Consider the following 14221-nt stretch of genomic DNA (forward strand, 5'->3'; position numbering starts at 1 on the left):
TTAAGGATGACAACAAAAACTTTATTTGAAAAAATTATTATGTATTGAAAATATACAGTAGCATTACCAACCTTCTTGTCTCTATCCCTCCCCCAGCGCAGGCTACCCCACAGGCATGTCACAGCAACCAGATTTAACAGTACTTTGTCACTCCCTCTCAATATGCCCAAATCCTGTCATCAGCAAGAGAACAACAAACAAAAGACCCACTTCTTTCTGACTCAGTAGGTATTTAACAAATCCCAGTCCTCCACAGTGAGGCACAGATGCTTCTGTTTGGAAGTCCTTTCTCTCTCTTGTTCAGCCAAAGCTCTCTTTTTATTGTTCTTTAATTCATGGCTGCCTGCAACCTCCTTTTTCAAAGGTAAATGGCAATTTTCAACGTTTTCTTTATAAAACTGCAAGTTTCCAGATGCTTTAGTTTCTGGCTCCACCAGTGTGCACTTGACTACTTCCTCTATTCTGTGTGTCTTGCCATCTACAAGCAAAAATATCAAGTTTAGATTTTGGGAAAAACAGAATTATGCTGTAAAATGCATAACTTTGTGGTACAAACTGTTTTGGCCAAGCCAACTTGGAAATGTGCACAGGAAAAAAATACCATTTATATTTTGGACTCAGAATATTAAGGAAAAAACTCAGTTGTTATATGAGCTGTACTTGAATTATCCAGAAGTTTAACAAATGAAAAAACTCAAGTACATTGTAATGCAGTTACACAAAGGGCTGAAACCGCACACTTGAGATGCTATTTGTACTATAACCCAAAAAAGTATGGGAATAGTCCCAGTAGAAAAGAAAATAAATCAACTCTGTGGTGTCCATGCAGTTACGTACAGAAGTGAAGAGCTGTAACTCTGGATCTCAGGTTGTCCTGGGGCTTCATGGCCTCCAAAACTGCCTGCTCCCACTGCAGAACTGTCTGAAAGAACAAATGAAGCAGTTCAAATGTGTATTGCAAAATTTACAGAAATACAGTTGGAAACAACTCCATCCCCTGTTCTTTCCCATTCAGCAATTTTGTATTCTGTAAAGCAAGTTTTTAGAGAGTAAAACAGGTTTAACGCCCCTTACCTGCTCTGCCCATCCCTCTGTTTTGCAGTTACTGTGATCAAATTCTTTCAGAGGCACTTTTGAGTGAACCAGGCCTATCTGCATTTGAAGCCGCTTTATGACAGCATCAACATCCTGGGAAAAAGGGATATAAAGCGCTCAGAGGGCAAGAGCTTTTACTACACTTGTCCAGTAAACTTTTTCTAATGATTTTTACCTTGAGACCTGTCCCAGAAATGTCCAAACAATTCAATTTCTTGAAAGAAAGAAGGTATCCAATTCCCACATCTGTGATTTTAGGGTTACCTGTAAGGCCAAGTACAGTTAATTAAGTTACATGTTGTAGAAAACAATTATCAAAATACCAAGGAAGTATTTGTTCCAAAAGCTAATACTGGAACAAGACTGACTTTCCCCCTGTAATTATCAAAATGCAAATATTTACAACACAAATTCTCAAACTACTAAAAATATTTATGTAAGTAGCAAATGCCTGAGACCTCAGGTCTGCCCTGTGCCTTCTGGGAGGCTGCTGGTCAAATCTGGGGTTGAGCACTTGGCTCATGGGAATCAACAAATTAATTGTATTCCTTCAGTGCTAAGGAGGATAAATTCTTTATCAGAGAGGACACAGGTTCTTCTGTTGTGAGACATGGAGCACTTACAGGACAAGTCCAGCACCAGCAGATTGTCCAGCCCTTTTTTCAGCACACGGACAGGCGCTGTCATCCTGCGCAGGCCGGCGTCTGACAGGGAGTTGTCCTTCAGGAGAAGCCTCTTCACACTGCCAGCAGAGATACAAACGTGGAGTTTATGGTCATTATTTCTGAGAGTTTTGCAAAATCTCCTGAAACTCCGTGTCAGAGGGGTCATCCTGTGCCAAGCCCTACAGGGTCACTGTAAAAAGCAGTGAGGAAGGAGCCTGGGTTAGCAGGAGTAACAAATACCTTTATATTTCCCTGCTAGCTCAACAGAAGCACTACTTGAGCAGCTATTCCCACAGCTCTAGTGACAAACTGATCCTAGAGCCAAACATTTGCCAACAGAGACAATAAGCTTCTTTATACCCCGAAGTTCTTTATACCAAGGCTGCCAAACCGAAATGCACTCAAAACTAAGAAAAAATGCTTGGCAAACTGAGAGAGGGCAGATTCGATACGTGATCATAAGCAATGATTTTAAGAAAATAATGAGGTCTTATAGCACTGATTAACAAAACTCAGGAAAAAGCATCAAATTGAAGTGCTCTCTTCAAAGTACTTCAATATAAAACCTTGATGCAAAATGCACCAAAATCTTACAGCAACATAATATCCTTAATTAGCAGTCATCCTACCTAATGCTTCCAAAATTATGTACTTGTCATTTTTTGGTACCAAACAAAATTACAAAATTTACTGTTTTGAGATGTTAACTAGCCAAATAATCAACCTCCTGCTTGCAGAAATCTTCATGTAGAACAATAGTTTGGTTGAAAATTTAGCTGAAAAAGTTTCCACTTAAAAATAGGAAATGTAAAACTGTTCCACATGTTAAGATGCATTTCTTACCCAGACAATGAAAATTATAAAAAGTTGATACAGAATATGAGACAGTAAGTTGTCTTGCATAATTTTAGTACTTTTTATGATTCAGTATGTGCTTTGTGTACAATAAATTCTGTATTTTGTTTACCTACAGAACAGGTTTTATGAACAACCAAAATCTTCAACCTTACTCTCTGCAGCCTGTGAAACTTCCCTTTAAAGTCTCAGCCTGATTCTTTGAACTGCTTAGTGGTAGGAAAGAAAGTGTCATTTTTAGCTCAAGGAGCTGGTACCTAGACAGGGCCTCTTTGGTGAGGTGTTCCAGCAGCTCATGTTCATCTCCAAGTTTACAGCAGGAGAGATCCAAACACGTCAGCTCCCGGAAAGACTTAATTTCTTCGAGCTTTTCAGAGATAACCAGGTATCTGCAAAGCCAAAAAAAAAAAAAAGAAAAGCCCTCAGTGCTCAGGCATGTAAGGAGGTGTCTACATCCCCAAGTGTCATATGCACAATGCACTCATTTCTGCCAAGTACTATGTGAAAATTGACAGAAATTACCCAGCTGCACCAAGTACCTCTTCATGTGCAGCTGGCACACAACATGTCTGAATTCCCAGTCTTCTCCTTAGATCACTGTCATGGTTTTGATTTGATGCAAAATATTGGACTAACAAGACTTCAACTTACAAATATTGCTATTAGGAGCTTCTTTACAGATTATTGCTGTATTATTTCAGAATAATGCAAAATATCCCGGATTATCACAAGTCAGCTTCACAAACTGCTCTTCCTCAGTGTCTAAGAAGGGTATAGACAAACCCACATTCATCCAGGTTTAAAATCCACCTCAAATGTGGATTTTAAACAGGACAGGATAGCTTGTCAGTGGCAACATTTTATTTTTTATGTATGTCAATAAAATGCTTGACTAGGGGTAGAAGTCCAGGGCTGGCCAGAGCTGGGGCTACACCCTGTGCAGCAGTTACTCAGTGGGGTTTTTTTTTAGCTGTGCTGGTTCCCTGCTCTGATTCACTCAGCAGCCACGCAAACATCTGTGCTGGAGCCATTCAGTAGGAGGCTCAGAGATGGGAACAAACCACTGAAGAATGGCAGGCATGAGTATGCAGTAATGAGCACGTAGCCCTCAATACCTCCCTGCAGTCACCTCTTGCTGTCCCTGTGGCTCCAAATTCACTGATCTCTCCTGAATTTACCTTGTATTCCCCATGGCAAGGCACACCCTGAGGTCAGCATCTTCACTGCATAAACTGGGGGTGATTTTTAATTTGATCCCTGCAGGAACACCTCTTTGTCCATGCAAATAAGAGGACCATAATATCCTCCCAGGGTAATTTTACCCATCAAACCACCCCCCTCACACCCCTTGCCTGTGCAATTTGGCTCTGCAGAAAGCACAACATAACAGTCAGAGCATAAGCCAGCTCTTGAGAGAGATTATTAGCTATGGGGGGTTCTGGAGAGGAGAGTGGGCTCTTTTAGAAATAAAAGTCATCAGAAAACGCCTTAATGCCTCACTTCCTGGATTTCAAAGACTTGATACTTAACTCAGCTTTCTGTAATGGCAAAAGATGCCAGAAGTAGCTTAATTTCTAAATTAAGCCCATAAAATTATCTGTGCTAGAGATAAAAAGGGAGTAGGTTTAAAGGATAAAACAAAGGATAATTGACTTCTACTCAAACATTCCTACTGTGCTCAGAACACCCTTGGCACTTCAGATGAATATGCCAGTACTTTGATTTTAAACTGGATAAACCATCCCTTTTTCAAGTGTAGAGATGGAAGAGAAGGGTTCTATTACTGGGAAGGACTTCAGTAGGAGCAAGGCTTTAAAAACATAATCCAGTTTTAAACTTGGCAAGACTCTTTCAGTTAAAGATGTAGGCATTGAGAAGATGGAAAAACTAGTGCTGGGCTGTAATCAAGACCTTGTTAAAGTACAGCCAATATGGGGGTGGCAACAATAAAAAATTAATGTAAAACCTGCCTGATTTCAAAGCCTGCAACTTACCCACGAGTCTATATCTTCTTCTGAGCCCCCAAAATGAGACATGACAGCAAGCTTATAGTTGGTAAACCCGAACAATTTGCAAGGGTGTATTTTATCTGTACAGTCAGCTAAGTGTGCTGAAAAGCTTTTAAATAGCAATTACAGAAACATTCCATGAAATGCCTGAGAAGGCACTAAGCACATGGATTTCCACAGAAGTGCTGATTATTATTGTTAAAAATAGTTGCAGGTTTAATCCTCCACATAAGATCCCCTGTTGGTTAAAACAGATGTAGTCTGCTACCTCTGTTACGATTTTTATCTTAAAATGAAACCTACAGCTGCACTTGTAGGAAAGGGATGGGACAAAAGGCAGCAAGCACAAGAATCAGATAAGGCTCAGGGCATTTCATTAAAATTAGGTGGTGTTGTAAGCCCGAAATGTATTTTTAATTTAATTTAGGGGAAGCTTGAAGTGTGCTAGCAGAAGACAAGATTTGTTAGGGGACACACTTACCTGTTCCGCAAGCAGAGTGAGCACAGCACCAAACTGCCATAGGCTTCAGTGAACTTCTGCAAAGCTCTCAGTCCTGTCACTGGCTCTGTGAACTTTTGTCTTGCTTCTGCTGCTGAAAAGAGCTTTTCAGCAATCTGCTCTGGGAAACCAATCAACGAGTCAATGTGATCTACATTGTCAGAAATGTAACCCAGCACGAGGCTGAAGAGGGACTTGGCTGAGTAGCGGAGGTTCCCCTCCTTGGTGTATGTGAAGATGAAATGATCAGTCCTCTGCCTCCTTGCCCTATCATCCTCCCTGTTCATGCAAAGCTCCACTGAAAAAGTTCTGGAAAACAGACTAAAAGGTCTCGCTTTAGGAGTGACATTCTGTACGCCGCCTGCACCCTGATTTACCACATGCAGCTTCCCATTTTCACGCACGTATATTGGCCCAGTATCCAAATGGCTTTCTGAGTGGAGACAGTACGACATTCCCCTCGACCAGCTCTGTAAAAACAAATCACAGACAGGTGAAGAACAGAGGAAAACATGACCCAGGGAAGCCCCCAAAGCTGGCAGCTCCCCTTAGAGCCCTGAGCATGGCCACGTAGCAAGGAGGGCAGGCTGTGTGGAGCAGGGATGTGAGCTGCCTGCCACACACACCGTCCGAGTGGGAACTGGCCCCCGGGCTGGCTGAGAGGCCCGGGATGGATCCCAGGTCGGGGACGGAGATGGGGCAGCAGGAGAGAGGCTGGGGTTGAGTGGGAAGTGCCCCCACAACCAGGCCCGGCTCTGCTGCAGGCAGGAGCAGGAGGAGGAGAAGGAAGAGGAGGGCACATGTCTGACTGCAGCTGGGCAATGGAGCCTGCTGGAAGCTCCCTCCCTGGCAGGGGGGGCATCTCCCGGTGCCCCTTCCCCAGCCGGTGCCGGGGGGCTCTGGTTGGTGAGCAGGGTCCTGGCAGGAGAGCCGGGGGGCAGGAGAGCCCAGAGCTGCCATGGCGAGGGGCAGGACAGGGACGGGATCCTCTCAGCTCCCGGCCTGCGGGACTGGCGATCGGGTCCTGCGGGGCGGGAGGAGACCGGGCCCTGCCCGAGGGGGGCCGGGGTCCCGGAAGGGATGGGGAGGCGGGTGCGAAGGGATCGAGTCCAACCCGAAGAAGGGTCAGGGGCTGCGCTGGGAAGGGTCTGTGAAGGGATCGGGTTGTACCCAGGGGTGAGCGCGCCGCGAGCGGGGACAGCTCCGAGGGGCGCCAAGGGAAAGGGCACCAGGGGAAGGGGCACAGGGAGAAGGGCACAAGGGCAGGGGGCGCGGGGGGAAGGGTCCCCGCCCGGGCAGGGAGGCCAGAATCCCGCTCGTTCCCCGATCCCCCCTCATCCCACCTACCTGCCCCGGGAGGGGCCGCGCCGTCAGCCGGGCCGGGGCTCGGCGCTCCCGCCGCCCGTCCCGCAGCGCCCGCGGGCGGCGGGCGGGGCCGCGCGGGGGGCGGGCGGCGGGCGGGGCGGAGCGGGGCACGGCGGGAGCGGCGAGTCCCGCCCGGCCTCCCCCGCCCTGCCAGGGGCGATCCCGGCTTCCCGCGCCGGGAGCGGCCGCAGCGGGGGAGCTGCTGCCGTTGCCCGGGAGCGGCAGCGCGATGAGAGCCGCAGACTGGTGCCGGAGCTCGACGGGGGCCGCCCTGGTCCTGGCCACGTCCAGCGATGCCGAGCACCCCGCCGAGAGCGTGGCGGACGGGTGAGGGCCGGGCGGGGGCGCGGGCGGCGGGAGCGGCTCCTCCCGCACGGAGCCCGCCGGAGCTGGCCCGGGCTCGGCCCTTCGCCCTCACGCTGGGGTCGCCACAGGGCGGATGGAACTGTTCGGGGCCCGCCGCCATTGCACGCTCCTGTGGGCCGCCCGGGTACGGAGCCTGCCCGGCGAGGTGGGAATGCCTCCAGAGAGCTGCCCGTCCTTATACAGGGCACTGCTGAAACTGCCCCAAATAAAAATGCCTCCCCCGTCCCTTTCTCCCTCTTTCCCCTCCTGCTTTTCATCCCTCCCCTTCCTCATTGTCCCCCTGTTTTTCCACCCTTCCCTTTTCACCCCTCTTCCCCTCAGCTTTCTCCCTCCCTTTCACCTCCGTATTTTTCTATGATAAATTTAATTCAAGATGGTTATAGATGGAAAGCTGCGGTTGAGGGTTTTGTCCTGTTCTCTCTGCAGGAGTTCCAAAACATTTTGGACGACGACAGGCATGTTCCCACAGGAATTGATTATTGGTTTTCCCAAATGTGTAAAAATCAGCAAAGTCGCCATCCAGTGTTATTTGGGTAAGACTTTGTGTCTTGCAGTAGGTAATATGTGCCATGTTAAAACGTGTGTCTCTGCCTTAATAAAAGTTCCCACAGTAGTGTCCTAGTCTGTATGTAGCGACTTTTAAGAGATTCATACACATTTAATGTCACATAAAGATTTAATTTTGCGTAAAGATTCATTTTCACAAAGCAATCGTGCTTCATATCCACAATCCTCATAGCTTAGAGAAAAAAATAAATGAGTTAATGCTCTGAAAGTGTTTTGTGGTCGTAAAGTGATGGAATAAATATCAATATCAATAAAGAATCAGAACTTGTGTTGATATTTTGAATTGATATATATTTTAGTGCGGACCTTAAGGATTGAAAGAAGCACATCGAAAGACCCTGTGGGTTTTGAACGGTGTGTTGAAAAAGGTAAGACTGAGTTTGTGGCGTTTTGTGGGAGCAATGTTGGTGTTTTTCAGTGAATCCCTGTAACCCCTCATCTATTTATTGAGTAAAGTGTGGGGTGATGATTGTTTTATCAGACATTAATGTGACAGTCACGTTTGAGTGAATTTTGTTAACACTGCTGGTCTCTGCAGCAGTTTGGAGAGTAAAATGCTGTATAAGGGCTAAAAGCACTACTTGTGCACTTTATGTTCCAAAAATTAAAAACAGGCTTACATAGTATAATAGAGGGCCATTTCCTGCATTGTTTGGCTTGGGGATTGGCTTTTTTTAGTGCCTCTTGGGTGACTTTTTTTAACACTGTAATGAGTGGGATATATATATACACACACACTGGGATATTGCAAAAAAGTATTCTCTTAAATCACCTGTAAAAGTAAAAAAGAACAATGTCTATATGCAGTGTAAATTCATTGTCCTTAAACTCACTTGAACTCTGAGTCCAGTGAAAACTTCACTGCATTGCACATTATTCTTCATTATTTACCTTAAAATATATTTTCTAGATTTGCAGCACAGAGAAGGGCAGCTCCAAATGGAAGAATTTCCAGTGAGTATTTACAGTGTACATCAGTAGTGTTCATGAAATGGGATGTCTGGACTAAGTGGGGAGAAACCATAAAAAAACCAAACATGTCTTTATTTACAATTATTGCTCAGTTGGTGTTAAAGAGAGGAATTTGTAGATTGTGGTGTGAAATTGCACTTCCCAGCTGCTCCTCTGTAGATTGTGCTGTGAAATTGCACCTGCCTAGTGCTCCTAACAAGGGGCAAGGGCCCTTTCCAGAAGTGTGGCAATCTTCCCTCCTTCACTTGCTGCCCTTAAGGCTGCAGAATTCAGGAGATAATGGGATTTTTTTGAGTTGCAGGTCAAAGAACTTGATTTATGTGCAGTTCAAAAAACAGACACTGAAAGATCCAGATCTTTGTGTTTAACAAACTTCTGCAAATGTGCTTGGGTAGTTTTGTTACTACAGAGAATGCAATAACATTATTTTTATTTCTCCTGCAGCTTCCTGAGTTCCAGGCCACTTACTTGCGTTTCATCATCAAATCTGCCTTTGATCATTTTGTGTCAGTGCACCGGGTGATGGCAGAGGGCACAGCAGAGAACACTTGAGCCCAGCTTAAATTTGGGCCTCCACTTTTATTTTTTTATAAGGAAGTTACATTTTGATAGCTGCACTGCAGAGAATGTTTATTATTAGAACCTTGTATTAAAGTGGTTTTTGAAGGTATGGATGTGGTATGTATTCCCTGCTGGTTTAATGTATGGAATAGAATAGGAGAATATGGAATCATTTAGGTTGGAAAAGACTTTTACGATGATCAAGTCCAACCTCAACACAGTGCAGTTGTTAATTGTAGTAACAGCTTTTTCATTTTGTAACCTAAAGTGTCAGCCTAGAACACCCGAACATAACTGAGTCCATTTAAGGTAGTATATTTATATCAGGCTTACATAATACATTAATTAAAACTCAATTTCCTATAAAATGTTTCCCTTGCACTCTGAGTTAAATAGAAAAAGAAAAAAAGAAAAAAGTGTGAGCTACTTAAGTGGGATGTATTACTTCCTACTGTCAAACAAGTCTTTCAAAAGTCCTTAAATTGGTACATTTCTGATCAGCTCAAACTCAGAGATTATTAGAATGAATATAAATATCTGCTAATGCTTAGAAATAACTTGGGGGAGAAAGGCAGGGCAGGAAGGGAAATAATCTCAAGCCAAATTAAGTGTTTTGATAGACTTTTAATAATTGTAGATCAATCCCTTGTTTCTATAAATATTTTCTAGAATCAGGTCACAGCCACTAGTGCTTTAAGCTGGGACCATCATAACAAATATTCATGGAAACAGATGTTGATAGAGATTGTCTTGCTCAGAAGCCTCCTGAAGTCAGTGAAAGGGAACATTTTATATACACAAGTGCAATGTGTATAGTAATGTGAAATCAGCTGCTTTGCATACTAGCGGACTCTTGCAAATGTCACCGCCCTGAAATTCATCCTGCAGGTTTCCTTACAAGTGTAAATGTTGGTATCCAGAGCTCAATGGACCCAGCTCCCACATTACTGCGTGTTGTATAAGAGTAGTAAATTACTACAGAACAGAAGTTGGTGTTGTAGGGATGACACATGAAATCTTCTAGGCAAACATAATGAACCTCATTCCAGATGCTCCTTGCATATACATTGCATATGCAACATTGTTCTTTTCTTCTCTCTATGGCTGTTTTTAAATTCTATTTTTTTCCTTAAACTGAGGTCTGTGACAAAGTATTTTTGAACTTCTTTATCCAAATAGTTTTTTGCTTTGAAGTCCTCTTTTTCTATTTCAGTTTTTCCAGGATGGCACGTATTTCCTGGGGGTGGTAATTCCAAGGCCCCACTCCTCCCTGCAAAGGCAATAAAATGACACAGTGATGCTCAAGCAGGCAGAGCAGAAATCCTTCAGAGCACAGCAGCTGCACCAGAACTGTGGGCAGGTGTGCCTTGGGCTCCCTTTCCACTGGAGCCATCCCTGGGAGATCGTTACACACTGGTTACACCCTGCTGTGTCACTGGGATAGAGCCAATGTCTGGATCCTGGAGGTGGGAAGTGTTCCTGGATTTCACAGCTTAGATGTACCTCAGGTTACTAGTGAGCCAAAGGATAAATATTTGAGCAAGACTGAGGTGTACGTTAAATGTGTACATTATAAAGGCCCAGACTGGTTTTGCTGCATTTTCATTTCTCTCCACATTTACAGTGCATTGTGAAATGTTTAGCTCTCAAACAGAACTAAATACTGACTGTTAAATGTAAAGCAGTCTCAAGTCACCTTGAAATTTAAGAATCTCTGTACACTGTGCTCATTGGTGCTGATATTTTTTACCTTGTAGATGACTTTCCCTCCCTGAAGCATGTAGAGTCGCTCTGGCAGCGCAGCGTATTTTGAACTGCTCAGGTTTTCCATAGTGTCTAAAACCACTGGACATAGAGGGTGATTTTTCTGAAGAAATTGTGCTGCAATTTTTCGATCTTCAAGGCTTCTGTGATTTTTAATAATGACATTGTTTTTAAAAGCCCATCCATCTAAAACAAATGAGGAAGGGATTTAGCAGTGAAGGTTTTGAATAGGTACAAGGGTGGACATGTACTGTGTGTCATACCCCAAAACTAGGTTAAAAGAATCTTACAGTTTATTCCTGTAATAAGTTCCAACATCAGAACTTGCCATGAAATGAAAGCCCTCCTCAAATTATGGCAGCACTAGAGCTTTCTATTAAGTGGTCCCAAGATCTGTTTTTTTCTCCCTCATGAACTGTAGTTTCTTCTTGCCCTGGATTCAGAAATATTTGATGGATTTTAGCTGAAATTTTCCCACATAGATCTACCCTAGAAAGACACCAGGTGGGGAACACGTATTGGGTAAGGTTTGTTAGTGTTGTTCATTTTGCTTGATTGTACTCATTAAGCCTATAAACCAAAATTATAGGTCTGTGAGAAGTGAAATGTGAGCCAAGCCACACCTTTGTTTATCAGAACTATGCAAACAAACATTTGCACACAACTCTTCCCAGTAAAGTAGAAACTAGTAAAAGGGTTTGATGACTGACTTAGTCATTTTCTAATTCTCAGTTGCTGAAAATTACATACTACTAGAAAACTATAAATGTTAGGTTTTAGAAAAACATTTAATCCTGGAATAAAACCAGTGCCAATGTGTTACCTAGAATCCAGTGCAGATAAACAAGTGTGGTTTGTTTGCTTGCTAAATTTTTCAAATTGGAGTCTGCATCCTGTTCTTGGAAAATATTAAAAACTAATTTATTTTTCCTGTCAACACATAACATATTGTACACTTTTGTTTTATGAAATATCTTTTCTTCCTCTTTCCAAAAGGAGCTGTATAACATTGAGAGGCAATTGTTAAAAAACACAACTGTGTCCTTCCCATGAGTAACTGAGTGTAAAGTCAGAAGTGTAAGTAGAATCTCAGGAGAATTTGGGACACAAACTGGTGCCTAGATGTGGTGTTGCCACTTGATTTGAAGATTTCTGTGCTGTTTGCAGCCCCCTCCTTTGCTAGCACACTTTTTTTTCCCTAAAGGAAGTGACACATTTGTAGCTGTGGTTGGCATCACTGTGGTGTTTGTACTGTACCTACTGCATGAGCTTCCTCAATGTAGATGATAAGGAAATCTGCTATTGAACTGAAATCTTTGATAAGCTGGTTGAACTCATCAAATTTTAGCATAAATGAAGGTCAGGTGCAGCTTCCAAAGTTCAGGATTAAAGGTCGGTTATCTGAGGGGGGAAAAAAAAGAAGTTTTATGGTTAAGGGAGTAAGGACAGAATTAAATACACTGAACTGAGCCTCTGGTGCAGGGATTCCTGGACAACACTAAGTCACTTCATGAACTTCTCCTAGGTCAGTAAAATCAGCAGCAGAACCTCTGCATCTCTGCAAAGCAGGCATAAAAGTGTTTTTCCTAGCCTGGCTCTGTCTGTGCTGCATCCAGCAAGGAGTACCTGAGGGAACCCTGCCCAGTACAGGCAGGAGGCACCCTGCAGTCACACAGCTTCTCTTTGCTTCATCACAAGAGCCAATTAGCAAGTTACCAACATTTTTGGGATAGAGTGCTGATCCAAAATGCGCATCTCAGCCTCCCTGAGGTCCTTAGTATGGAGCAACTTCAAAAATACTAAACATGGCCTTCTGCAAGGTTATCCAGGGACAGTGGTTCGGGGCGGGCATTGAGGACAGAGTCCCAGTGCCTTTTCATGTCCAGATTTTTTTAGATGTGTCAGTTCAAGCTGAGCTGAGGGGAAACTGCAGAGTTTTCAGTCATGCATCACAGGCATTCATGCTTTCAATGTATTTCTGCAATTTCCTGTCCAAACAGAACTCTGGTTATATATTATTATTAAACTAACCTTACACTGGCAAAAGTATCTGCAGTTGCTTACAAATTAACACAGTGTTGTGTTTATGTTGGCATCTGTTTGCAAGGCCTTGATTTAAGAGAGCTTGCAGGATTTTTAAGCACCTCTTTTAGTCTGGTTATGCTGAATTCCATTAAATTTGTCCAAGACCTTTCTGGCATGGCTTAACTTAAAAGCTGCTGCTAACCATAGATCCACATCCTAAAGAATTAAATAACAGTGGTACCTTCCTGTAGATACTGTGTTTCTCTTCTCCAAATTTGCAGCCCATTTTCTACATAAATATCTATATATAATTAGGGATGCAGAGTGAGAGAAGGATGTAATCCCTCCCGTGGGGATGGAGGCTGCAGTTTAATGATTAATTCCACGTTCTGCTGAGATCTCAGTGGGAGGCAGCGGACAAAATACAAAGCAGCTACTTCTGCTTTATTCCCAGCCACTTTAGATGTGGAAAAACCCACTGCGTGCTTTCTAGGCTTTAGGCTAGCTAAGGGAGCTGGTGTGGAATTTTCTGTGTGGACAGGGAACGACAGCCAACACTCAGGAATCATTGCACACGTTTCAGTTCTGGGCCTTCTCTCCCTAAAACAAATTATTACCTTGGCTTTCAGCAAAAAGTGTTTCCAGGCAGAGCCAGCTCTTGCAAAAGCTCAGTGGTGTGAAGGGATAGCATAGACAGGGTGATAAATGCAGGTTATTTTTGACAATCAAGAAGCAGCTGGAGTAAATGTGCTGCATCTTCTCCAGCAGGTGGGTGCTGGTGGTCTGCACATGATGCACTCTGGTGCCAGCTGCCCGTCCCTGCTCCCTCAGCAGCATCTCCTCATTTATGCTCTCAGCAATTACTGAAATTACCGACTCAATTACTGACCTTTCATGAAATCCAGGAGGTGACAAACTTCCCCGCTGAGGGTCACCACTGGTGTGTTGGGAGCAGGGTGTCCCTCGTAGGCTTCATCCTCCAGCCTCTTCCACTTCACCTTCAGCACAAACTGCAAATACTTGAAGCTGAAAAAAGTCGGGCCCCAGTTTTCGTAGCTGAACTTTGGATTCTTGTTCATTCTGCTCTTTTCACCCATCTTTAGGATGTATCTTTTCATGGCATTGGGGAACAGTATCATCAGTGTTTTGCCCACCACAACAGACAGAGTAACCTGCAGAAGGATCAGGATTTTCTGTAGCAGTACCCTGATGCCTGACATGGTGGTGGAGAGGTCTGGCGAGCACAATGCAAGGCAGGGGCAAAGGTAGAGGGTGAGGGGGAGGGAAAATATTCACGTGTTTGAGTTTCTGCCTTGCCTTGCACACTGTCCTGTCCCTGCACTTCAGTCCCTGGGTGAGCAAGGATCCCGTCAGCAGTGCTCTCTCCGGCTGCACCAAAGGCAGTCAGTGCAGCCAGGGTGGGGCTGTGGTGCTCGCTGCAGAGCTGTGAGGCTTATCCACAAATGTGGGCTGTGCTG

At 44.2% G+C, this 14221-nt stretch overlaps 3 protein-coding genes across 3 annotated transcripts; 1 reads left to right on the forward strand and 2 right to left on the reverse strand.

Moving 5' to 3' along the window:
- LRRC42 (leucine rich repeat containing 42) lies at positions 1–6536 on the reverse strand. Its single transcript, XM_030953432.1, has 8 exons — positions 6471–6536; positions 5106–5593; positions 2873–3004; positions 1719–1837; positions 1271–1359; positions 1075–1188; positions 838–922; positions 1–478 (listed from the first exon to the last, which is right to left on the reverse strand). Exons 2-8 carry the CDS (start codon positions 5576–5578, stop codon positions 222–224), a joined length of 1269 nt encoding a protein of 422 aa, XP_030809292.1. The 5' UTR covers positions 5579–5593; positions 6471–6536; the 3' UTR covers positions 1–221.
- Positions 6537–6601: 65 nt separating this feature from the next.
- On the forward strand, positions 6602–9063 carry HSPB11 (heat shock protein family B (small) member 11). Its single transcript, XM_030953886.1, has 5 exons — positions 6602–6815; positions 7281–7387; positions 7721–7789; positions 8332–8375; positions 8838–9063. The coding sequence occupies exons 1-5, from the start codon at positions 6718–6720 to the stop codon at positions 8943–8945; spliced, it is 426 nt and encodes a 141-aa protein (XP_030809746.1). The 5' UTR covers positions 6602–6717; the 3' UTR covers positions 8946–9063.
- Positions 9064–10158: 1095 nt separating this feature from the next.
- On the reverse strand, positions 10159–13963 carry DIO1 (iodothyronine deiodinase 1). The gene is made up of 4 exons (XM_030953885.1): positions 13633–13963; positions 11976–12119; positions 10705–10904; positions 10159–10224 (listed from the first exon to the last, which is right to left on the reverse strand). Exons 1-4 carry the CDS (start codon positions 13961–13963, stop codon positions 10159–10161), a joined length of 741 nt encoding a protein of 246 aa, XP_030809745.1.
- Positions 13964–14221: the final 258 nt, after the last annotated feature.

This window comes from Camarhynchus parvulus, chromosome 8, assembly GCF_901933205.1.
Source record: "Camarhynchus parvulus chromosome 8, STF_HiC, whole genome shotgun sequence".
NCBI lineage: Eukaryota > Metazoa > Chordata > Aves > Passeriformes > Thraupidae > Camarhynchus > Camarhynchus parvulus.

What these genes read in the sequence shown, in the direction of transcription:
- HSPB11 (XM_030953886.1), top strand. Translation starts at nt 6,718, where the DNA reads ATGAGAGCCGCAGACTGGTGCCGGAGCTCGACGGGGGCCGCCCTGGTC. An exon ending in CGCCATCCAGTGTTATTTGG is followed by an intron (nt 7,388 to 7,720) that starts GTAAGACTTTGT and finishes TATATATTTTAG; the next exon opens with TGCGGACCTTAAGGATTGAA. An exon ending in TGAACGGTGTGTTGAAAAAG is followed by an intron (nt 7,790 to 8,331) that starts GTAAGACTGAGT and finishes TATATTTTCTAG; the next exon opens with ATTTGCAGCACAGAGAAGGG.
- LRRC42 (XM_030953432.1), bottom strand. Translation starts at nt 5,578, where the DNA reads ATGTCGTACTGTCTCCACTCAGAAAGCCATTTGGATACTGGGCCAATA. An exon ending in TCACTCTGCTTGCGGAACAG is followed by an intron (nt 3,005 to 5,105) that starts GTAAGTGTGTCC and finishes TTGGCTTTGCAG; the next exon opens with ATACCTGGTTATCTCTGAAA. An exon ending in AGTTACAGCTCTTCACTTCT is followed by an intron (nt 479 to 837) that starts GTACGTAACTGC and finishes TTTTGCTTGTAG; the next exon opens with ATGGCAAGACACACAGAATA.